The sequence below is a fragment of the Marmota marmota genome, unplaced genomic scaffold (genome assembly GCF_001458135.2).
Source record: "Marmota marmota marmota unplaced genomic scaffold, marMar, whole genome shotgun sequence".
Lineage (NCBI taxonomy): Eukaryota > Metazoa > Chordata > Mammalia > Rodentia > Sciuridae > Marmota > Marmota marmota.
This window is the reverse complement of record NW_025999914.1, coordinates 709190-733807: the sequence shown is the minus strand read 5'-3', so window position 1 is coordinate 733807 and position 24618 is coordinate 709190. Positions and strand designations below refer to the sequence as shown.

The following is a 24618-nucleotide window of genomic DNA, read 5'->3' as shown; positions in this document are numbered from 1 at the left end:
GGTGGATGGGTGGGGGTGGGGCGGGGAAGACTGGGATGTAGCTCAGCGGTAAATGCCCCTAAGTTCAATCCATGTATCAAAAAATAAGATATTTAAGAGGAAAAATTTGTCTTGAAATTTTTAGCCAGGTATGGTGGTACATGCCTGTAATTCCAGAAGCTTGAGAGTCTGAGGCAGGAGGATCACAAGTTGAAAGCCACCCTCATCAATTTAGTGAGGTCCTAAGCAATTTAGTAAGAGCCTATCTCAAAAAATAAAAAGGGTTGGGGATGTGGCTCATTGGTAAAGCACCCCTGGGTTCAATCCAAAAAATAAATAAGTAAATAAAAATGAAGTAAAATAAAATTCTTAGAATTGTCAATCATACACCATGCCACCCTCTAGAAGTTGCTGAGCTTTTTCTTCAAATACCAAAATTCTCTTTTCACCTCCTAATGCAAATTATTTAGTCCAGTCCCTCGATCAGGGTGTGATTGCAGAATTTAAAGCGTGTTATTTGAGGTGAACATTCAAGATGTTAATTGTATCTGTAAAGGGGATAATACCCAAACAATTTCTGAATTCTGGGATTGAGTCAATATTAAACTTGTGACTGGTATTATTGGAGAGGTCTAGAACAATCTCACAAAATCTTGCTTGCATGGGGTATGACATAGAATTCTTCCTGATTTAATACATGATTCCAAGGTGTTTAGCTTTCCAAAAATTGTCTCCCAAATCAAATCAAATTGTATTGCTACTGCAAACGAGGTTAAATTTAAAGAAGTTGAGACTGAAGATATTAAGGAACTACTGCCAAGGATCTTTCTGTACAAGAGCTACAAGTTATTTGCTGAGGCACACATGAAAGGTGTGGGGAAGAAGAAGATGCAATTCATCAAGCTGCTCCTCAAGCCCTTTCCACTTCTAAGTTATGATAGAAAAATGGTTACAGTGGATGGAAGATAATGACCACAGTGCAGAACATAGCAAGTTTGTACTTCATAGCATTTGGAGCCATAGAAAGAGCTTCTTTATGAAGGAAAGAAAATATTTTAAAAACTGGATATCTTTTTATAAGTCAGTGCTAAAGAAATAAAAACAAGATGATGAGCCAAAATAATTACTGTGTTTCTTGGAAAGTGTGCAAATGCTTCTTCAACTTCTGAAGATAGTATCTCTCTACCCTTGCCCTTTCCTTACACCTATTTCTAACAAGATACCATCATCTTTCTAAGATGAAATGCTATGTAATATTTCTTCATTTAATATATTTTTGAGCAAACTGTATTTTTACTGAAGTTGCTATAGTTTGATTCATGTTCCAGTAACAATTTAGTTTTTAGACAGTTCATCCTTTACGTTATTTTCCTCATGAATCCTGTTATTTTTGTGCAGTTTTACAGAAAGCATGTTCTTTTAGGAGAGTCATACATTATAGCACTTATGCCTCTAAGGCAGTTTCTCACCTCTAGCAGCACCTCTTTTTCTTTTGTTTCAAATAAACTTTTTTTTCTGTTAGTATGTGCCTATTACTTTATAATTTCTTCTAGCTTTGTTGAAAAATGCAGCCACTGGTAGGAGTTGGAGTTTGGTCAGTTCCCCAAGTAACATTTGCAGGTGTATTCTGATCATATTTGATAGTTTTTATATGGCTTAGGACTTATGAATATCTCTTAGTCTTGTTGAAGACTAAGTTTGCTTAAGTGTTTCTCATTTTTCTTGTTTTTGTGTAATTTCTGAGAGGGGGAAATAACCACTAATGGATAGTTTTAGCTGCCAACCCAGTATGTATTCTCTCCATCATGTTGTCCTAACAAAATGTTGGGTTTGTTCATGCTGGTAATATACCTATATAAATTCTCTTCCTGCCTTTCTTGTACTAGTGTTAGCCATTCAGCATAGTTATGGACAGAAAGAACTAAATATGTTTTCTGGGGAAGCTTTTACTTTCCTGATAAAATGTAACAGATGTGTTTAGTTTCACTTTATCTGACTTCCTATGGTAGCCATCTTGTGACCATTAAGTTGATGATGAATATGAGAAGTAGTACCAATATGTTAAAAATGGCAAAGCAGAAATATAAAGACGGGGTTCCTGTCAAAACTGTTAGGTAAATGATGCAGTGCCACCAACTACTTCTGAATGTTTATTATGTGACAAAAATCAACTCTATTGGCCAGGTGCAATGGTGCACACCTGTAGTCCTAGCGAATTGGAAGGCTGAGACAGGATCCCAAATTTGAGACCAGCCTCAATAATTTAGCAAGGTCCTAAGCAACTTAGACCCTGTCTCAAGATTAGGAAAAAAAAAAAAAAAGGTTGGGGATTTAGATCAGTGGTAGAGTGCCCCTGGGTTCAATACCCAGTACCAAAAAAAAAAAAAAAAAATTAAAAATTTTTAAATTTTAAAACTGTATTTGAGCTGCTATAAGTTAGTTCTAACTTAATGGAAATATGTACATTTCTAATGAATATAACAATATTTACTCCACTGTCTTACAACCATGCAGCAGAGTAATTTCTATCATTGGCACACGTTTAATCCTTTAAGTATCTTGTTCCACCTGGTGAGTACACCTGTGTTATTTGTTTTCCACTGATCTGTAGAATTCAAATAAACAAAAAAACAACTTATTATATAATCTAAGATATGATACTTTAATGTTAGGTAGGCCAAGAAAATTTTCTCTACTGTGTACTGTTTTTTAATACTAATCCCTATGCATACCAAAATCATTTCAGAAACTTCTTTATTCAGTTGAGGGTACATTTTGGAAGACCAGTGTGACAATATTAGCATGACAATACTGTTGATGAGTATAAAGTTATCTTTGATCTACTATACGTTTTATTTTTATTTTTTAATTTTGTTTTTAATTGTAGTTGGACACAATACCTTTATTTATTTATTTTATGTGATGCTGAGGATTGAACCCAGGGCCTCGCATGTGCTCTGCGAGTGCTCTACCACTGTGCTCCAGCCCCAGCCCCAGCCCCAGCCCCAGCCCTCTACTATACATTTTAAAGCAGTACAATTTTCACTAATTACCTGAATTACTGGTATGGACTGTTTTCCTTTTTTTTTTTCTTCTTCCTTTTTTCTTTTTAAAAAGAGAAACCCCATTTCAGTATTTAGCATAGAAAATAATATGTCACTGATATACAAGTTAACCATCTAAATTATTATCTTTCCTAACTCATAAAAATTAAATAAATACATTTTATTGTCAAATATAGGATAACATTTGTTTTTTTTCTTTTTTAAAAAAGGAACGAACTTTTTAAAATACCTTTATTCTATTTATTCAGTTGTATGTGGTGCTGAGGGCCTCACATGTGCTAGGCAAGCACTTTACCACTGAGCTATCGCCCCAGCCCCACATTTGATTTTTTTTTTTTAATATGCCATTTCTTTTCAATGTTGCACAAATAAGGAGTTGGTAAACTTTAGCTAGACAGCTTAAATAAATCAGTACATGTAGGTCAGCAATATTTTATTGGTAATTTGGGATGTATCACAACTTCATTCCAAGAATTGTAATTTAAATTGATCAATGAATAATATTTCTAAGGCAAGGTTAAGAATTTACCTGTGCATTATAATTGATATTTGAACTCATGGTAACTTCTTTTGCATTATAACTATGGACTTAAAGTTACATATTTTTTTAAACAGATTTGATTTGTTTGAATTTGCCATGGAATTATTTTCTATTGCTTAATTTATCACTTCTTTTTTTTTTTTAATAAATATTAAAGAACTCTCTCTTTGTTTATTTTAGATTTTTTTGGCAGACACAACATCTTTGTTTGTATGCGGTGCTGAGGATCGAACCTGGGCCGCACGCATGCCAGGCGGACGTGCTACCACTTGAGCCACATCCCCAGCCCCAATTTATCACTTCTTAATATTGAAAATCTCAACACCAGTCCAGACATTAATGAAGGCAAAACTGCCAAACACTAAGGTCTTACAGACTTATTTCATTTTTCCCTATGCCAGATCCAAATTATGTACAAAAAGCTCATATCTGAATTTATAAAGTACAGCAAATCAATAGGATAAAAGACATACTCCAATAGAAAAATAAACAAAGGACTTGAATATCTATATTTTTAAAAATAATAACCAATTGGCCAACAAAATTATAAACAATCATTAGTAATTAGAAAAATGCAAATTCAGACATACTATTTTATTCCAACCAGAAAAGATTTAATAAATTAAGAGTGTCAATATGACTAAATTTTGGTGAAGATGTTTAGCTACTGGAATGCTTATTACTAGGAGTAAACTGTTATGATTACTTTGGTAATATCTGACATACTTAATCATACTCCATGAGCTAATATACCTCACATTTAAAGACATGTAAGAGAATATATAACAACATTATCATAATTGCCAAAAATTTACATGTCCATTAGAAATAAAATGGATGAATATATTGCAGTAAATTTATACAACTGAATACAACAATGGAAATGAATGAACAATTGCTACATTCAACAGTGGGGATGAATTTTACAAACATAATGTTAACCAAAGGAAGCAGACAAAATATTGCATTACTCTGTTTATGTAAATTTCAAAAAGCAAATGAATCTGTGGTGATAGATGTCAATATAATAGTTACTTTTGCAGAAGACATTAGGCAACAAGACACCTTTCTGAGATGTTGGTAATGTTCCTTTTCTTGACCTGTGTGGTTCACTTTGTGGTAAGTCATTGAGTTCTGCATTTGTGAGTTGTGTATTTTTTTTCCTCTAAGCCTATAATATTTCAACAAAATTAAATTCAAAAAGGTGATTTATATCCTATTACAATGTTTCCTGCATGATAGCTATGGTACTTGACATATATGCACATTATTAGAATTCTGTGTCATATGAATGGGAAATCATTTTTTAAAGCCAAGGCTAGTGAGGGAAAATTTCAGAATTAACCAAATTTAAAAACTAAATTCAGAAATTGATTCATAAGCCACCAGAGGATAAGCTGTTTCACTTGGATTTTGCAAGTTATGTGCAGAGCATAGGTTGATTAGTTTTCAACACTAGATCTTATATACTGGTATAACAAATTATTTTCCTTTGCTTGACTTCAATAACATTTGTCAAGGCAGACCAAAATGCAATGTTTCTCTAAGGCTATTTGCAAGAAGTCAAGATTGTTAGGAATGTATGATGGCCAGGCTACTTCCATTTTAAGTGGTACACTCAGAGGTGGAAGCAGGGACATCATATTCAAATTGAAGTGTCCAGGCCTATTTTCTTTTCACTGTACAGTTTACCAAATGAATATAAAGCCAAATTTATGTTCTTTGGAAGTTAATAGCTTTTCTTCTTGAGAAACTTCATCTCTTGCTTATAATATTAGAATTAATCATGAAGATGTGATTAATCCTAGAGACTGCTCTTAAGAAGTCTTTAGGAAGTTATTGGTTATTGGACATGCATTTTTCATGAAGTGTTCACCAGATTTCACAATGGCAGAGATTCTGAATAGATTTTGCCTACTACTTTCAGTTTACTTATTGCTTAATTGATCAACAAAGATTCACAACTATGCCAGTGTGCTGTTAGTAATCCTTCCCAGATTACTACAAGATTCCCTGTTGTACACTGACTTTCATTTCTTCACTTGGCACAAACAATGGATGGTATAACACCTGAATTTACAGGCCTATATTTTACAAAGATTTAGTAAATCAATTACACAAAATGCTGAGAAGGAATACAGTAGAGATTTAAGCAGGTTCTTCTGATTTCTGAAGAAAGTGAAACCTAACCAAATACTAGGATAACAATGTCATGTGGATAATTTGAAGGTTAACATGCTTTTGTATTAACGACAACATTTATTTTAGGTATTCATTAACTTACTAATCAGTTGGTTTAAGTTCCAGTTCTTCTATCTGACTCAAATGTTTATCATTTGGAATAGACTGTTCAGCCAGACATGTGGCACATCTTGTAATGCCAGAGATTTGGGAGTGTAAGGCAGAAGCTTTGCAAGTTAAAGGCCTATCTGGGAAACTTAGACCCTGACTCAAAATAAAAAACAAAAAGGACTGGGCATGCAGCTCATTGAGTATCCTGGGTTCAATCTCTACCATTAAAAAAAATAATAATACGGGATTTAATATTTTAATAATAATACTTTTCAAAGTCAGCTATAATATCGTTTTTTCCCCCTTAATATTACGGTCAGATAAACTTATTTATGACCAGTGATATCCTTTCCTTTTGACTCTTTTCTTATTTATCCATACCATTAGTGTAATAGGTGAAATAACAGTCCAGGAGAAATCACCTGCTAATTATAAATAATAAAGAAGTAAGTCAGCAGAACCCAAGGAAATTAAGAAACAATCAACTATTGCCCACTGACATGAATTCTGAAGGGATTACTGGATTAGCTAATAACTTAATGGGATGCAGCCAGTGCAGAAATCTGTGCTGTCTGGAACTCAAAATTTAAAGACAATAGAAAATGATTTTCTATCTACTATGTTAGAAAAAAACAATTAATTGCTTAGTTATGGAAGGAAAATGGTTAAAACACATGAATTTTATTTAAATGTGCAAATAAATGTGAAAGAATTGCTAGGAAAACTTATGGTCTGGGAAATAGTGTTATCTAGATATTAATGGTACTATAAAGCCTCTTTGGATAAAGCTGATTTTGACACACAAAGAAGCAGATCAATGAAATGAAACAATAGAAAGTATAAAAGCAGACCCAATATTATCTGAAAATGTGGTATACAGTAAATATGCCATTCCAAATCATGGGGGAGGGGAAATAAGTGATGCTAAGACAAAAGGATAGCCTCTGGGGAGGAGCAGTACTGGGGACTGAATCCAGGGGCTCTATACTATTGAGCTGCATGCCCAGCCCTTTTATTTTTGGGGGAGATCAAACCTAGGGACGCTTAACCACTGAGCCACATCCTCGGGCCTTTTTTATGTTTTATTTAGAGATAGGGTCTTGTATTGCTTAGGGCCTCATTAGGTTCCAGAGGCTGGCTTTGAATCTGCTCACCTACGGAGCTGCTGGATTACAGGCTGGATAGGCTACCAGGTCTGGCCCTTTTATTTTGAGACAGGTTCTCACTGTTTGGCCTTGAATTTTTGATGCTCCTGCCTCAGCTTTCTGAGCTGCTGGATGTAATACAGGTGCGCATCACCAGACCTGGCAAGGATAGTCAATTTGAAAGAAACATTAGATTCATACTTAATATACTATAATTTAAAATGTGTCAGAGATTAATATTTTCATTTTTAATTGTACAGGAAGTAGGAGAAAACATGAATGACTTGTGTGTGTATAGTTACTCAAAATCCAGTAGCAATTATCTACATGAAAATTTTTTGGACAAAAACTCACAGTCAAAATAATAAATTGATAAAAATATTTGCAAAGTACATCATGAATAAAAGCTGATCTCCTCAACATAAATGCAGTAAAAAACAGCCAAGAGATACGAACGTTTTCATAAACTAAAGAAAGTTTCTTAAATATACAACAAAACTTTCAACCACAGCCATAATAAAAGTGAATCAAAATTATATTGAAGTAGATACCATTTATCACCTATGAACCTGGCAAAATTCAAAAGCTTGATGAGTCTGTTAGCCTGATTGGGAAAGGCAAGTTCTCTCATGTATTGCTGGTACAATTACAAAATTGTATAACACCTAAAAAGGGATTTTTTTTCACTGACTAATATACATTTATCTTTTGATCTAGCAATATAATTTCCGGGGATTTACTTTGAAAATACATGTCTACAAATAAGAAATAACATAGAAATAGTTTCTCACAGCAGAATTATTTGTAAAAACAAAATATTGTTGACAACCTAAATGCGCAGTTACATGAGTAATTGATTAAATTATGTACATCAATATAATATGATCTTGGGCAAATCAAAAGAAGAGTGAGCAAGATTATCTATGAATTGGTATGAAATTATTTTTAAGCAAAATTTTTATATTAAATGACAAAATAAAGATGTATACTAGTGTATATATAATATGGAAGAAATAAATACATTGTATTTGATTTGTATCTATTACATATACACAGAAGTACATACACATGCATATACATGCAAACATGTATACATGCAAACATTTGCATATAATGTTTATTTTTTTATGGGAATAAGTGAGAGTAGAGAGCAGGCTATATGAATATGAGGAAGACTACTCTGAACATATATTTTGATTTTTTAATACTATGTAAAGGTTTTAAGTATTTTAAAATATATTAAATTCAAAATGATTAAACAGAAATGAACCCAACTATATCTCAAAGTAATAACAAAATAAAAATTATTCAGGCGACTTGAACACAGTATTCTGACATATATTCTTAGTGTGATGCTTCCTATGGATATATAATCTACAAACATGTTGATTTTTACCTAGTAGGTATGTTGTTGGAAGTATCCTACAGCACAAAATTTATGTAATTTGGAAGTGGTTCTGTGTTTTTTGTAGGCTAGAACAAATGAATACATATATTTACATTGTTTTGAACTATTTTGTTTTTTAACTGTGAGAGAAGATACAAAATAGAATGTGGAAACTAGGAAAACCTTATGGCATTGAAACGACATTAAAATCATATTTTGGAAAATGTATGTACCAGCTCTAGCCATGAAAGGGCCTAGAGGTGATGATCCTTTATTAACAATGAGCCTACATTCTACTGAGTCTTTGCTACTAAACACTGTTGTCCTCTAAAATCAGGAAAAATAGTTGAAACCAGGTCTGGGACAGGAAAAATAAATGTGGGCCTTGAATTGCATGAGATATACTAAAACAACAACAAACCCAACAACAAAACTAGTTGAATTATGTCAGAATAAGGTAGGAGGCAGCTTAAAGAGGCTTCCACTGACCAAATTTGATGCAGTCTGTGTATTAAAGTGATTAAGGATGGAAGTAAGACTGATACAGTAATAACCTTTTTTAAAGACAAGTAAAGGAGAAAGGACAGAAAATCAAATTTCAAAAGAAATCACCATTTTGCAACCCTGATTTAGGCTACAATCATCAATGAATGCTAAAACCATTGGGGAATAAAATATTCACATTGTCCCAAAATATTATCCCATAGCTTATGGCTGATATTATTTATAATGAGACAAATTATTTTTCAAGTGGATAGGTCTAGTGGTCACTACCTTAACCAAGTGATCAGATTTAGCATTATCAACAGTGAACCCCATAGAATGTACCTTGTGATGTGACACAGAAACTACACACCACTTATATAGTATTCTTCCAAAATGTTTTAACCAAAATCTACTTGTGAAGAAACAAATCAAACAGACTCCTAATGGGGGATATTCTCTAACAGCTGGCTCTGACTTCCAAATTTAATGTCATAAAAAGTAGGAAACTACTTTTGATTAAAAGATGCAAAGGAAATATAGCTAAATATGATGCATAAATATTGATTGGATTATGGGTTTTTTAAAAACCATAAATACATTTTTGGGACAACTAGGGATATTTAATTATAAGCCATATACTAAATGACCAAAAAGAAGATTATGTTTTTTTTCCTACTCAATGCAATTATCCAATTTTGTCTTTTTTTTTCTCATCTATAATACATTGGGTTAATATTTTCCACCTTTGTCCTATTCAACTGTTGGATTCCTTCCTGGATTAAATAACTCATTAATCTCTATTAGATAATTTTCCTTACCCCAAAATATTTATTCTTTTTTGGGGGGAGAGGGGGTAGCGGGGATTGAACTCAGGGGCACTAGACCACTGAGTGACATCCCCAGCCCTATTTTTGTATTTTATTTAGAAACCGTCTCACTGAGCATCAAAGTGATTAAGGATGGAAATAAGTCTGATACAGTAATAACTTTTTTTAAAAGGCAGGTGAAGGTGAAAGGACAGAAAATTGAATTTCAAAAGAAGTCACCATTTTGCAACCCCCAATATAAAAACTGATTTAGGCAACAATCATGAATGAATGCTAAAACCATTTCATTTTTTCTTTTTTTCGTGGTGCTGGGGATTGAATCCAGGGCCTTATGCATATGAGGTAAGTACTCTACTGACTGAGCTGTATCCCAAGCCCCAAATATTTATTCTTAATGAAATCAATTTACTGAAACACATTTACATGTTTTCTCAAACAGAACAGGGATGGTATTAACTCCCATACAATGAAGACAAGTTTCTGTTTTAAGGCTCTGGTTTTATTAATTCCAGCTTTAAAAAAACAAACCACTATCTTGGACTCCTCTTAAGATTTCAATGAAGACTTTCTTCTTAACATTCTGTTTCAGTGGAAGAATGTATTAAGGTTTATCTATGATTTGTGCAGTAATCATATCAATTACCAAAAGTACCTATTTGTCCTCAGGTCCCGCAAGGCACATATGAGCAGGAAGTTCTTATGGAAGAAATAATCCCTCTGGATTCTGCAAAGGAGTCCTTAGGTACCCATCTGCAGTCTATGGAAGACAGAATGGAATGTGATTCTCCAGAGCCACATCTACTTCAAGATAACGGTGAGGATAATTTAGGCCTGGGAAAGATGCTAGAGACTCGAGGAAGAAAGGGGCTAGTCACTGAGAAGTTTCTCAAAACTCATGGTATTTCAGCTTCTGAAATGTACTTGAAGGAAAAACCAAGGATAAAAAATCAGTACAGTATAATATTAATAAATAAGTTGAATTAGCAGTCAGGTGATCATGTCAAAAATAGTTGAACATAAGATTTTGTGTGGATATTTTGCAATGGAGTTAATTTAGTACCTGTGGGTAAATCAGAGATACCTCTGTACATAAATAGTACTTGTCAGTGTCACAATAAATCTCATTGCTGTATCCCCTACTCCCAGTTTTTGTCACATAAGGGCTTGTAAGTTTTGAAAATACTGTTTAGAATTCTACTGAAGAGAACAGAATTTCTGAATTCTACTTTCATTAGTTTTCTAAGGTCTGTTAAAAGAGTGTGATGTGTAGTAGAGGCAGGAGCCTAGACTGGCCTGGTTCTGGATTTACTGTTATTATTACTTTTTAAAATGATAATGAATAAAATGTTTTTCTCCTCTTACAGCCCAACAAGTCCCTGTTTCTTGTTTATCCTAGACTTTTTAATATTGATTCCAAATTCTTGAGCTCACATTCTTCTGATTCTCATTTACATTGACCTACATTTCCTCCCCAAATTCATCCTTGTTTTCCTTACTTTTCAGCTCATAGTTCCATAACATGGCACAATATGGATCAGCATGGAAAGAAATACTGTTTATAGAATGGTCTTTTCAGTTGCATTTTAAGATAGCACTTTTGAATGTTGTCATTTCATTTTAAAGTTAATCCATCAAAATTTTATTTATTTATTTATTTGATACTGGGTATTGAAACCAGGGGTACTTAACCACTGAGCCATATCCCTAGCCCTTTTTTGTATCTTATTTAGAGACAGGGTCTCACTGAGTTGCCTAGAGCCTCAATAAGTTGCTGAGTCTGGCTTTGAACTTGTCAAAGCCTCAGCCTCCTGAGCCATTGGGATTACAGGTGTGGACCACCATGCCTGATAGCCAATCAAATTTTATTAAGCACATTTTTGTTTGGTACTAGGGATTGAACCCAGGGCACTCTACCACTGAGCTGTACCCCCAGCCCTTTCTAGTTTTTATTTTGAAATGGGTTCTGGCTAAATTGGCCAGGCTACTATTGAATTTACAATCCTGTATCAGCTATCCCAATAGCTGGGATTATAGGTATGCACTACCACACCCTGGCTACTAAGCACTTTTGAAAAGATACTAGAGAAATAAGTCATCCCTGTTATAAAGTTAGCATCTTGTTAATTTTATCTTTGAATGAGTTAAAAAAGAAAATGCTGTAGTGCTATGTGTGTCTTGAATAGATTGTTTCTCAGGAAAGGAGAATTTGCTGTAAGCTTAAATTTAACGATCAAAGAAGTTTTATTGGAATTATTGAGAATTAGGTGAGGCCAAAACACACGGTAATATATCATTAATGTTAACCGAGTTTGGGAAATTTGAGCATGTGAGATGATTTAAATCCACTAGTTCAATATTTGGTATGCAAATGAAAATTGGTAGTATAAACAGTGTTAACCTTTGAGATGGCTATAGGGATATAGAGGCAATGTGCTAATTCCAGGTTATTCTTTTTCATTTTTTCAAAATAGTTTTCTTCAGACTGAGTAATCCAAGTTTGAAGTTTGAAGTATTCTAAGTGTTTATGTTATTGTGAATATTCTAAACATTTAAAAATATTAGAGATTTTTTTATTTGGACTCATTTGCTGCTCTTACTTTATTAAAGTTAGTAGTGAGGGTATTTGTATGAAATTTGTAGTTTCATAGGCCCTAAAAGGGAATTGATATAAGCATATTATTTTATTTTATTTTAAATATCAGATAAGTCTTCCTAATAGTGTCTCCAGAACATACTTTTTTTTTAAAGAGAGAGAGAGAGAGAATTTTTTAATATTTATTTTTTAGTTTTCAGTGGACACAACATCTTTATTTTATTTCTATGTGGTGCTGAGGATCGAACCCAGCGCCCCGTGCATTCCAGGAGAACGCATTACCGCTTGAGCCGCATCCCCAGCCCTGATATAAGCATATTATGTTGGAATTTAAGCCCAGATATTGATGTACCATATAACCTGATTGAATAAAAGAAAATGTGGTTGTAGTTTGGGGTTTTCAAAAAAATGTATCACTATATTGCTGTGTTAGTCAGCTTGTTGTCATTGTGACCAAAAAACCTGACAATAACAAAGGAGGAAATATTTATTGTGGCTCACAGTTTCAGAAAATTCAATCAGATAGATGGTCAGCTGTCTCTATTGCTGTGGACCTGAAATGAAGCATGAGGCAGACCAACATGGTGAAAGGAGGAAAGCTCATAGCAGCTGGGAAGCAGAGGGAGAGTGAGAGATTCCAGGGAGAATATAATCCCTTTCACCTTCAGTGACCTACTTCCTTTAATCTTACCTCCCTGTAGTGCATCTTCCAATCAATGGATTAATCCACTGATGTGAGCCCTTGTGATTCAATCATTGCCTAAAAGCCTACCACTGAACCATGCTTTCAACACATGAGCTTTTTTAAAAATAGCTTTTATTTTTTAAAAATTAATATGTATGGGGCTGGGGATGTGGCTCAAGCGGTAGCGCTTGCCTGGCATGCGTGCGGCCAGGGTTCGAACCTCAACACCACATACAAACAAAGATGTGTCCGCCAAAAACTAAAAAATAAATCTCTCTCTCTCTCTCCCCCCACCCTCACTCTGTCTATAAAAAAAAAAAAATGTACATTCCAGGAAACAGAAAAACAAAGCACAAAGTCATCCAGTCACAAACAGCTTCTTGAACGTGTTATTCAACACACAAACTTTGGGGGACATTCTAGATCCAAACTATACAATTGCTGGAGTTTCTCCAGCCAAAAAAGTGTTCTTATATGGTGAATAAATTGACACAACATTAATTTATAACCTGCTTTATATATAAAGCAGTGCTTTAAGGTTACCCTGAATATTGTTCTGATAAGTCACATACTGGCTTTCTACTGTTTACTATATCAGAACTTTTTATTTGAGCAACATATATATTTTAAATTATATTCCCAAATAATCTAATTGATTTTTTCCTTTATATTGTAGAGTCATATTTGTGGCTTTCCATGATGTCTCAAAGCATGGGTGATGATAACATTAGTAGCTTACATACCAATGAAGCAGAAATTGAATCAGAAAACATGAGAAAAAGATTCTTCAGAAATTTAGCAATGTTACTAGAAAACAAAAGTAATAATACTAAGATATTTTCTAAAGCAAAGTACTGTCAATTAATAAGGGAAGTAAAAGAGGCTAAAGCTAAAGCAAAAAAAGAATCAGTTGACTACCGTCGCTTGGCTAGATTTGATGTTATCCTCGTACACGGAAAAGAGAAGCTGATTGAGGCTATAAATGGAGAAACAGATAAAATACGTTATTATTTACACAGTGAGGACTTATTTGACATTCTTCATGATACACATCTTAGCATTGGACATGGTGGACGTACCCGCATGGAGAAAGAATTACAAGCAAAATATAAGAACATCACAAAAGAAGTTATAATGCTATACCTCACACTCTGTAAACCATGCCAACAGAAAAACTCAAAACTCAAGAAAGTTCTAACATCAAAAATTAAGGAAGTTAACTCAAGATGCCAAGTAGATCTCATAGACATGCAATTGAATCCTGATGGGGAGTATAAATTTATTATGTATTATCAAGACCTTCATACAAAGTTAAGTTTTTTGCGATCACTAAAGTCTAAAAGGCCTGAGGAAGTTGCACATGCTCTTTTAGATATTTTTACAATTATTGGAGCACCCAGTGTCTTACAATCCAACAATGGGAGGGAATTTTCAAGCCAGATTGTCAGTGAACTCAGTAATATTTGTCCAGAATTGAAAATTGTCCATGGGAAAGCTCAGGCCTGCCAAAGCCAAAGTTCTATAGAACAAACTAATGAGATCCAAAAGAGAATCTTCTCCTGGATGCAAACAAACAACTCTCCACACTGGACTGAATTTTTGTGGTTCATTCAGATGACCCAAAACCGATCCTATCACAGAGGTGTACAGCAGACTCCATGTGAAGGTACATTCAGATCTGAAGCTAAACTGGACCTGTCCCATTCTCAGTTAACTGAAGAATTTGTTGCCAAATTGCACAGAGAAAATGAATTAAATCAAGCCAACAGAGAGTTAGAAAATACTTTAAGAGCCCAGTATGAAGAAAACATTGAGACTGGAATAGATAGTAGTGATATTGAAGAAAATCTTTCTATTACCCCTAACATGGCTGAAAAAAACCCTTCTGAAAGCAGACTAAGATTTTTATCCTGTGTAGTTTGTGAAAAAGAATGCACAGGTGCCAATAGTTGTACATCATGTCTGGGAAATGTCCATGCAATCTGTGGAGTGCCTTCTCAACATGAGACTGAGGTCTGTGGTCACCAAATAACTTGTAGTCTTTTCCATGAGACCAGTTCAATGAAAAGGAAACATAATGAGATTCAAAGACGTTTGGCTGTTCAACCTTCTAAAATGCTAAAGTCATCAGAGACACCATTTTCACCAGACACAGTAGGAGACTGGGTAAGAGTTTTGAATATCCACTGTAGATGAAAGCAGGGTAAGAGCCTCATACTTTACTGTGAACAGGATAATTATTTATGAATATGAATTACTTGACAAGGTGTACCAAATCACATTTTGACCATCTTAAATATATTTTTCCTCAAAGAAAGGCAAATTGCTTTAATGCCTCCCACCAGCTTTTTTTTTTTTTTCTTTTTTCCCAAGTTGGAGGTTATAACCTTAGGTGTTTCCTGGTTTATTATTCTAGGGTTTTACAGCTGTCTGGTGTCAGGCATTTCTCATGGGATGAAAAAGCTAAGAGTAAGAGGACAAATAGTGTATATGACAGATGGTATGTTTCTATGGAAGAATGAATTGGGAATAAATGAATTTAATGCTACTTTTTTCAATTATATGTGAATTTGGGTGGGAACCTTAGCTAAGAAAGGACATTTTAAATCATATTTAGAAGGGGTGAGAGTAATGAATTTGTTTTGAAAATATGGGTTTGTGCTAGGAAAGAGTTCAGTTGCAGGACTTAAATAGCATGATTTAATACCTAAATTGTTTTAAACCAGGAGTTTTATGAGGTAGAGCTAATGTTTTGAAATATGGAGGTTACACATGATTTAGGCCAGAGGTACTCAAAAGTGTGACTTGTAGACCAGTAATTATCTGCAAACAGTTTTTACTAGTCCATAATGAAATAAGTATAAAAATTGAGATTATTAGAAACATTTATAATGATTTGACATTGCAACAATATCCAAGCACATGTTTAATAAATTTGCCTTACTGAATAGAGTATAGAACAGTTTGAGTAAGATCAAAGGTGGTGGGAGTTGCATGCTAGTCAAACACAATTAAGTTCACATTATAGTGTTTGATATTTTTCATGCAGTTTGTTGGATTAACCCAAACGGATATAAAGCTCAGAAAATGTAAACATTTATTTTATAACTTTTTAAAAAGCTTTTTAAATTTTTTAGTTGTAGATGGACACAATACATTTATTTTATTTATTTTTATGTGGTGCTGAGGATCAAACCCAGCGCCTCACACATGCTAGGCAAGTGCTCTACCACTAAGCTGCAGTTGCAGCCCATTATTTTATAACTTTCTAATTTTGTTTTATTTTATATTTTTGTAGTACTGGGGATTTAACTCAGCCTCAGGTGCACTGCAGGGCTGCAGTGGGCAGGGGCTCTACCACTGAGCTGCATCCATAAATCTTATAACTTATTTTAATATCATCTTTTTAATCAAGTCTAGTTTTGAGTTTATTATTTGAATTTATTAACTAAAAGAGGGAAGTAATATTTATATTATTTATTTTTAATCTTAATTTGCAGATGGCGAACCAAACTTCACTGGATTTTTTTGTAAAGAAGAGACACACCTTTTCTGAATACAGAAGTAGTAAAAAAAGAAATAGTAACAATAGAAGTCATGCTGAAGAAGTGAAATCCAAAAGAGTTCATACTAGTTTTACTCGGAAATATGATCCTTCATACATTGAGTTTGGTTTTGTAGCTGTAATTGATGGAGAAGTACTAAAACCACAGTGTATTATTTGTGGAGATGTACTGGCAAATGAAGCAATGAAACCATCAAAACTTAAGCGACATTTATATTCGAAACATAAAGAAATAAGTTCTCAACCAAAAGAATTCTTTGAAAAAAAGAGTAGTGAATTGAAAACTCAACCAAAGAAGGTGTTTAATGTTTCTCATATAAACATTAGTGCTTTACGGGCTTCATATAAAGTAGCGCTTCCAGTTGCTAAGTCTAAAACACCATACACAATTGCTGAGACACTAGTGAAAGACTGCATCAAAGAAGTTTGCTTGGAAATGCTGGGTGAATCTGCAGCAAAAAAGGTAGCTCAAGTACCACTTTCCAATGACACCATAGCTCGACGTATTCAGGAACTGGCTAATGATATGGAAGATCAACTCATAGAACAAATAAAATTGGCAAAATATTTTTCATTACAACTTGATGAATGTAGAGATATTGCCAACCTGATAATCCTATTAGTCTATGTGAGGTTTGAGCATGATGATGATATAAAGGAAGAATTCTTTTTTTCAGCCTCTCTGCCTATAAACACAACTAGCTCAGAACTGTATGAAGCTGTGAAGAATTATATTGTTGACAAATGTGGCTTGGAATTTAAGTTTTGTGTAGGAGTATGCTCTGATGCTGCAGCTTCAATGACAGGAAAACATTCCAAAGTGATTACCCAGATCAAGGAACTTGCACCAGAATGTAAAACAACACATTTCTTCATTCATCAGGACAGTCTTGCTATGAAAAAAATATCAGCTGAACTTCATAGTGTGCTTACTGACATAGTAAAAATTGTGAATTATGTAAAATGTAATGCATTGAATTCAAGATTATTCTCCTTATTATGTGATAATATGGAAGTTGATCATAAGCAACTGTTATTGCATGCTGAGATACGGTGGTTGTCAAGGGGAAAAATTTTGTCAAGAATGTTTGAAATACGAAATGAACTCTTAATGTTTCTGCAAGTCAAGAAACCTGTTTGGTCTCAGCTTTTTAAAGATGTGAATTGGATAGCCAGACTTGCTTATTTGTCTGATATATTCAGTATTTTTAATGATCTTAATGCTTCTATGCAAGGAAAGAATACAACATGTTTTTCAATGGCTGATAAGATTGAAGGACAAAAACAAAAGTTAGAAAGTTGGAAAAACAGAGTATCTACAGATTGTTATGATATGTTCCATAATTTAACAACATTCATAAATGAAGTAGGTCATGATCTTGATATTGCACATTTGCAAAAAGTTATCAGTGAACATCTTAGAAATTTGTTAGAATATCTTGAATTTTATTTTCCATCAAAAGAAGATCCACGAATAGGAAATTCATGGATCCAAAACCCATTTCTTTCCTCAAAAGATAGTTTAAATTTAACTATAACCCTACATGATAAGTTGTTGAAACTGGCTACTGATGAAGGATTGAAAATAAAGTTTGAAAATACAGCATCACTTGCTTCATTTTGGATAAAAGTTAAAAATGAATATCCTGAGCTCGCTGAAATTGCTTTAAAGTCTCTTCTTTTATTCCCTTCAACATACCTCTGTGAAACAGGATTCTCTACTTTAAGTGTTATTAAAACAAAACATAGAAACAGTTTAAATATACATTATCCCCTGAGAGTAGCATTGTCATCAATTCAACCTAGATTAGACAAATTAACAAGCAAGAAACAAGCTCACTTATCACATTAAAAACTTTATTGATGTATATAGATGGTTGTTCAAAATGTGCATACATTTAGTGTGAGGAATTTGCTATTGCACTTTAAACACTCTGTTTAGTTACAATTATGGAAGTATAAAGTTATGAGTAAAATATCAATTCTCTATATAATTTGTTTATATATACACTTTCAATGAGGAATTTGTTTAATATTAAAAAATTTTTAATTATAATATAATTTTTTCTTGTTATATTTGTTACACTTATTAAAATAATTTTGAATTTGTTTAATATTTAAAAATTCATCTTTTAGTTTATATGTCTTTTTTATTATATTTCATTAGCATGTTAAGATTGTAGGACAACTTCAGGACAGGAAATGATTTCTTTGAAATGGCAGAGTAAATCAGTGAAGATTGAATTCAAGGGGTAGGATTAGAATTCAAATGCAAAGAATAAGGTCAATAAGAAGTTAAATTTGTTAAGCTGATCCAGAGGGTAGACTGGAAGTCAATGTTAAATTCATTTTGAATATGCACTGTTACCTAGTGTGTTAGTTGGTGAGGTAGAGGAAACACTTATCTTGTAATTGTGTTAAAGCTTTGGATTTGTATTGATGAATTCTGGTTTTATAAGTGTTGGGGATTGAGCCGTAGTGACAGATTTTTAGACTTTGCTATTGTCTTCAAGGTGCTTGGGATAAAGTTAGGCATTATTACCATCTCAAGTATATCTAACAACCTCTATTGTTTAGAGGTGACTTGAAAAAATATCACACATTTCTGCTCTTATGTCTCTGTATATTCACTACTGATTGAAAACAGACTATTAGCACAAGGCAGATTCTTTAGGTTAAAAGATAACAGTCTTGAAAATATGAACACATTTATATGTGCACATTTGCAAAAAGTTATCATCAATCATCTTACAAATTTTCCAGAAAATGACAGTCTTTTCCTAGACAAGTAACAGCTTACAGTAAGTGCTTCTTTTCAAAGAAATGTAACAAAGCTAAAGAAGAGAAAGATATTTAAGGATATAAAATGTTATTAATAACAGCCTTTTGCTTGTAAAGTGGAAGAAATATTCTCATGCAGTTTTTAAATCTTGATTGAATTATGTGTTATTGTGTGTTACTTTTAATGAAATTGTATGACTTTCTCAAAAAAAAAAAAAAAGGTAATAATGGTGGATAGATTTAGAAAGTGATTTGACTCCTCCAACCCACAATTTATGTGCCCTCTTTCCTATGTGATGAGTCATTTGCCACTTGTTTTAGTGCTTAAATAAAGTATTGTGTTTTCAATGTAAAAGTTTTAAAAATCAGCATGGCGATTTTATATTTATTTCTAAAATAATCTGTGGAGAAAATAGACTAAGAGAGATATTGAGAGTATATTTTAAAAGAGAATTAAATTCTCTTACTTTTTCTCTAAGAAGAAATATAAAGATTATCTGTGAGCAGAATTAGATTCACCTGGACAAGAGTTTTGGTGCAAAGTCTTTTCATATACTTGAATTAGTTACCTATTTTTTCCTGGAAATGATACTCTGTTAGGGGGATAAATTGCGTTCTCTTTTTAGGCTATAGGAAAACTTGTCTTTCCTCTCTTCCCTCCTCTGTTTATTGTTTTACTATACATTCTTTTAAAAAATTCATCTTGGGGCTGGGGATGTGGCTCAAGCGGTAGTATGCTCGCCTGGCATGCACAGGGTGCTGGGTTCGATCCTCAGCACCACATAAAAATAAAAATAAAGATGTTGTGTCCACCGAAAACTAAAAAATAAATATTAAAAAAATAAAAAATTCATCTTTATTGAAATATATGTCTAGATGACAAGATCTTACTGTATATTATTATTATTATTATTATTATTATTATTATTATTTTTTGGCGGGGGAGGTTTACAGTCATTTTATTGTACAGAGAAACCAGGTATACAAGATTAGAGCAGATGATGGTTACCTTTCCAAGGGTGAAGCCTAAGCCTGGCTGGAAGCACACAAAACCCAGAATATCTCCTTTCTGATCCTAACCTATGTCACCTGACTCATGATGTGAGATTAGTGCTGCACAACCAAAGGAATGAAGCAAGAGGTCCAGCTGGGCAGAGGCAGCATCCAGAGAGGAGGCAATTACACAATCATGATGAGGATGCTAACAAAGTGCAGTTACCTACTCTCCACTATTCTTTACCAAGAAATAAAGGGTATGGCATGAACAGAAAATTATGTTTTTCGTTTTTAAATAGATCCTAATAGGATGGGGTTCCTTGTTAAGAATGGGATGAAAATCTAGGCTAATTATAGATCTTGTGTTAAAGAAAAGAACAACAATGATAAAAAGAGAATATTTTTTTCTTTTTTCTTAAATAAGACAGGACAAGCATCTATTATTTTCGCTTCGGTGGCAACAGACTCATTGGTTTTTGTAAAGGACAATTTGTGCAATACAGTCTGTTGATAAAGATGCTCCACCATGGGGGGACAAATGTAATATTGACTCTTAATGACAGACTCAGACTCCAGTTGAAAGAAATGATGTACTCACCACTATCATCCTGCATGTGAATCTCACAACATGAGACACAGCTCATGCTAGATCCACAGAGGAACCACTTACAATTGCAATGTCATGACAGGTTTTTGGTGTTGTGACTTATACATGTAAACTCTTTCAAAAAAGTTGGAGATAAAAGGATGGGGGAGGGCTGGGGATATTGCTCAATTGGTAAAGTGCTTGCCTCGCATGCACAAGGCCCTGGGTTCAATCCCAAGCACCACAAGGTTAAAAAGAAGGACGGTAGAGAGTTTGGTTTAAAACCACAGAGTTCTAGACACCAGCTATAGATGCCTCTGTTCTCTTTACTATATGTTCTTTTTTGAGAAACACATCTAATCACTAAGTGTTATGAAATGTAGTTGAAAAAAATGATGCACTTACCACCATCATCCTGCATGTGAGTTTCACAACAGCAGGGACTGAGGACAGAAAAGTTTTCTTTGTTCTCGCACTGTGAAGTTACTTAGTGACCTGGTGAATGGCACATTGCTGGAGGTGACCCCTGCCAAAGAGATGCAGCCACCCTTTGTCTTGTAGATGGAGAACTCCTTAGTCAGTCACTCTACCGGTTCAGACTTTAGACCCTTGAAACACAACATGCTGATCTGGTCGGTGATGTGTTGCCAATTGTGGGAGTAGCCCTCCTTCCTGAGGTTGGCAACCAGCTGGGTCCGCATGCTGATGATGCCTTTCTCTTCCTGCAGTCATTATTTTTGCAAATCCGCTGAAGTCAGGATAATAGAAGTGATCCAGGCTCCATTGAGAGAAGAGTTGGAATATAAGGGATGGATCACAATCTTCAATTGTGATTCTACACTTTTGGTTTCATCAGCATCTTTGCAGACTATGGTGAAGTCTCCCACATGCTTCCCACATAAGCCCATGTTCTTGTCATATAATTGGCAGAGACAAATATTAATGCCCTGTTCGAGGAAGTAGCACACAGCTCAGACATCCTTGTTACTATCACCACTGGCAAAGCCTTGGAAGTCATGTCAAAGATTGCAAGGAAATTCTTTTTCTTTACCATAGATTCTATTTTCTTCAACTGCTCAGGATGAGGGTCCCTTCCAGTGGGATTGTGGGCACAGGCATGCAGGAGAACACTGCTCTGGTATTTTTAAAATGTCTTTTATGGCGCCTGTGAAGTCAAAAGTGCAAGTCTTGGGGTCATAGTATTGATAGCATCCCTGAAAATGGCAGGAAGGCAGTGGGTAGTATAAGACAGAGCAGAGGGCAAATGACTGCTGGCACAGAGGCACAGCCTCTTACTAAATATTCTTAACATGAATTTGATGACTAACAATTCTGGAGGTAACCTAATACTTCTGTTCCTATTTCCAGTCTGTCTTAAAATGCATTCACACATCTACTATATGCGGTTATTCATACACTGAGAAGGTATATTTTCTTGGGTACTTATGGTTACCCTGTGCAATACTGTTTGCTTCTAGATATCATATGTGAATGTGCTAGGTTTCAAAATCGAATTTATGTATAACAGGATTTGTGTTGAACTTTTCCTATTACCCAGAGTATTACAACTTAGAGAGGGACCAAAGATGGTTGTATGAATTCAGCCTGACATAACTGCAGGCATTTTGACTGATACCCACCATGATTGCCACAGATAATCCTAGTCAGTTTTTCTTCCATAGTTTCCCAGCAAATTATAAATACACCAAACCCTTAGAGTGACACATAGAGATTTATAACTGGACTCTGGTGCCAGGAATTGTGCCTGACTCTTTGATATTAGCTTAAGATAAACCAAATACATTCTGGCTTACATAAAGTTTTGTTTGTCTTAACCAATGTGTGTGTGTGTGTGTGTGTGTAATTCTGACCCAAATTATTGTGGGGATTCATTTGGTCTTGTTGTTGCCCAGAACCATTCTTCTGTCAATATGTTCCTCAATAAATTGTACTCTGTGCAATTCTGGTCTTTTTTCTTCAGTTTCAAAGTTCCTTGAGGCAGGTCTTCATACACTGGGACCAAATTGTTCCAGATCAACGGGTCAAGGAAAGTACTTCATATTATAAAGAAATCTGACAATAACTAGAACCAGAATCCCGCTTTCCACCTGTCTCCTCCCACCCCAGTTCCCAGACATAATTTGAAGAATGACTAAGAAATGGTAGAACTGGTTCCCCAAATCATGCTTTCTGCCCAAAGAATCACTTCTAGTGATTCAACATAGCAAGGCCCTGTCTCAAAAATAAAAAAAACAACAACAAAAAAGAAGTTTATGATTGTGCTGAAAGAATTTTTTTTTCTTAGAACTTAAGTGAAAATTAATTTCTGTCTGTAATCTCTTTTGAATCTTTTGGGGGGAGGCAATTTTCCAAACTGACATTTTGTTATCTGGAAAAACCTCCTCTCTTAGTTAGCTGGAGGAACCAAAAGTGAACTCAGCATGAACAGGATACAGAGAAATACAGAGTTGTGGTAGTGGGGGTGGGGAATGCAGGGTTGGGGTGAGAGGATGGCCAGAGGTGAGTATGCATAGGTGAACAGGAGCCAGTTAGAAAAGTGAACCAAGTTTAGCCATAATGCTTTAGGCACTGGAAAGTCACTAAAGAGCTGATTAGTAAGAGGTGGTTTGAATTATAATTTTGCAGGATTTCTTTGGCTACAATAGGAAAAATAGACAGGAGTGTTGGAAGCAAGGAGAGCAAGAAGAATTTTTGTAATGAAATAAATTAATGACACTGGTGTGAACTAGGGAAATGGTAGTATGGATTAAGGAAAGTAGATACAATTCAAAAGGTTTCATGTTATAAAGAGGCCAGTTTGCCCCATTGGATATTGAAAAATATCAAGAAAATTTCATACAATGTTGCAACTGTATATAAAATTTATATGTAAGAACAAAGGCTCAAGTTTTGCTAAAGGACATTTAAAAACAAAAACAAGTGAGAAAACTTGAAACATCATATTAAAAAAATTATAAAGCTATAGTGTTTATGATGGAGTGGTATTAAGACAGCAATAGACAAATCACTGGAACAGAATAGAGACCCCAGAAACAATCCATTGGCTGGATAGTACTTGGGATATAACAGAACTATTGCTTTTCATTGGAGAAAAGGGGAAAAAAATCATTATTTATTTGAAAGAAAATGAAGTTGGATTTCTATATTCTAAATACACTAAAGACTTAACTATGAATGCAAAGTAAAGAAACTTTTTAAAGAAACTAACCCATATTCTTCCAGAATTCATTTTTTATTTTGAAGAAGAAAAGATTTCTTATGCAAAAATACAAACCATAATAAATAAACATAGCTACATTAAAATTATCAACTTCTGTTTATAATTAGACATCATAAGATGTGAAAACATAAATAAAACATTTGTAACATATATTTGACATAGGATTATTTTACAGAATATAAAGAATGAATGCAAATCAATAAGAAAAAGACAACAACTAAATAGAAAAATTAGCAAAATTAGCACTTCAAAGAAGAAAGAAAACTGCATGGCCAATAGAATGTAAAAAGACACTTAGAATCATTTGTAATGACAGAAATACATATTGAATTCCAATGAAATACTGTTTTTAAACCCACAAGATTGGTGTAAATTAAAATATCAGTGTCAGCAAGAATGTGGATCAACTAGAGCTCCCACACTGTACATTTTTCCCCCCTCCCCCTCCC

The 24618-nt window shown here is 34.1% G+C and overlaps 1 protein-coding gene and 1 pseudogene across 6 annotated transcripts in view; one reads left to right on the top strand and one right to left on the bottom strand.

Annotated features, from left to right (window-relative positions):
- The window catches only part of Zbed9 (zinc finger BED-type containing 9), a 23749-nt gene extending 4038 nt beyond the window's left edge, over positions 1 to 19711 (top strand). For 3 of the 6 annotated variants that reach the window (XM_048799930.1, XM_048799932.1, XM_015507171.2), the window contains 3 exons: positions 10389 to 10536; positions 13677 to 15166; positions 16501 to 19711. In XM_048799930.1, the coding sequence (XP_048655887.1) occupies positions 10389 to 10536; positions 13677 to 15166; positions 16501 to 18417 (3555 nt within the window). In that variant the 3' untranslated portion in view covers positions 18418 to 19711. Of the gene's footprint in view, positions 1 to 10047; positions 10065 to 10388; positions 10537 to 13676; positions 15167 to 16500 lie in introns of those variants that run through there. The other 3 variants (XM_048799933.1, XM_048799934.1, XM_048799935.1) reach the window with 2 other exon arrangements.
- Positions 19712 to 21356: 1645 nt separating this feature from the next.
- The window catches only part of LOC107160486, a 10471-nt pseudogene continuing 7209 nt past the window's right edge, over positions 21357 to 24618 (bottom strand).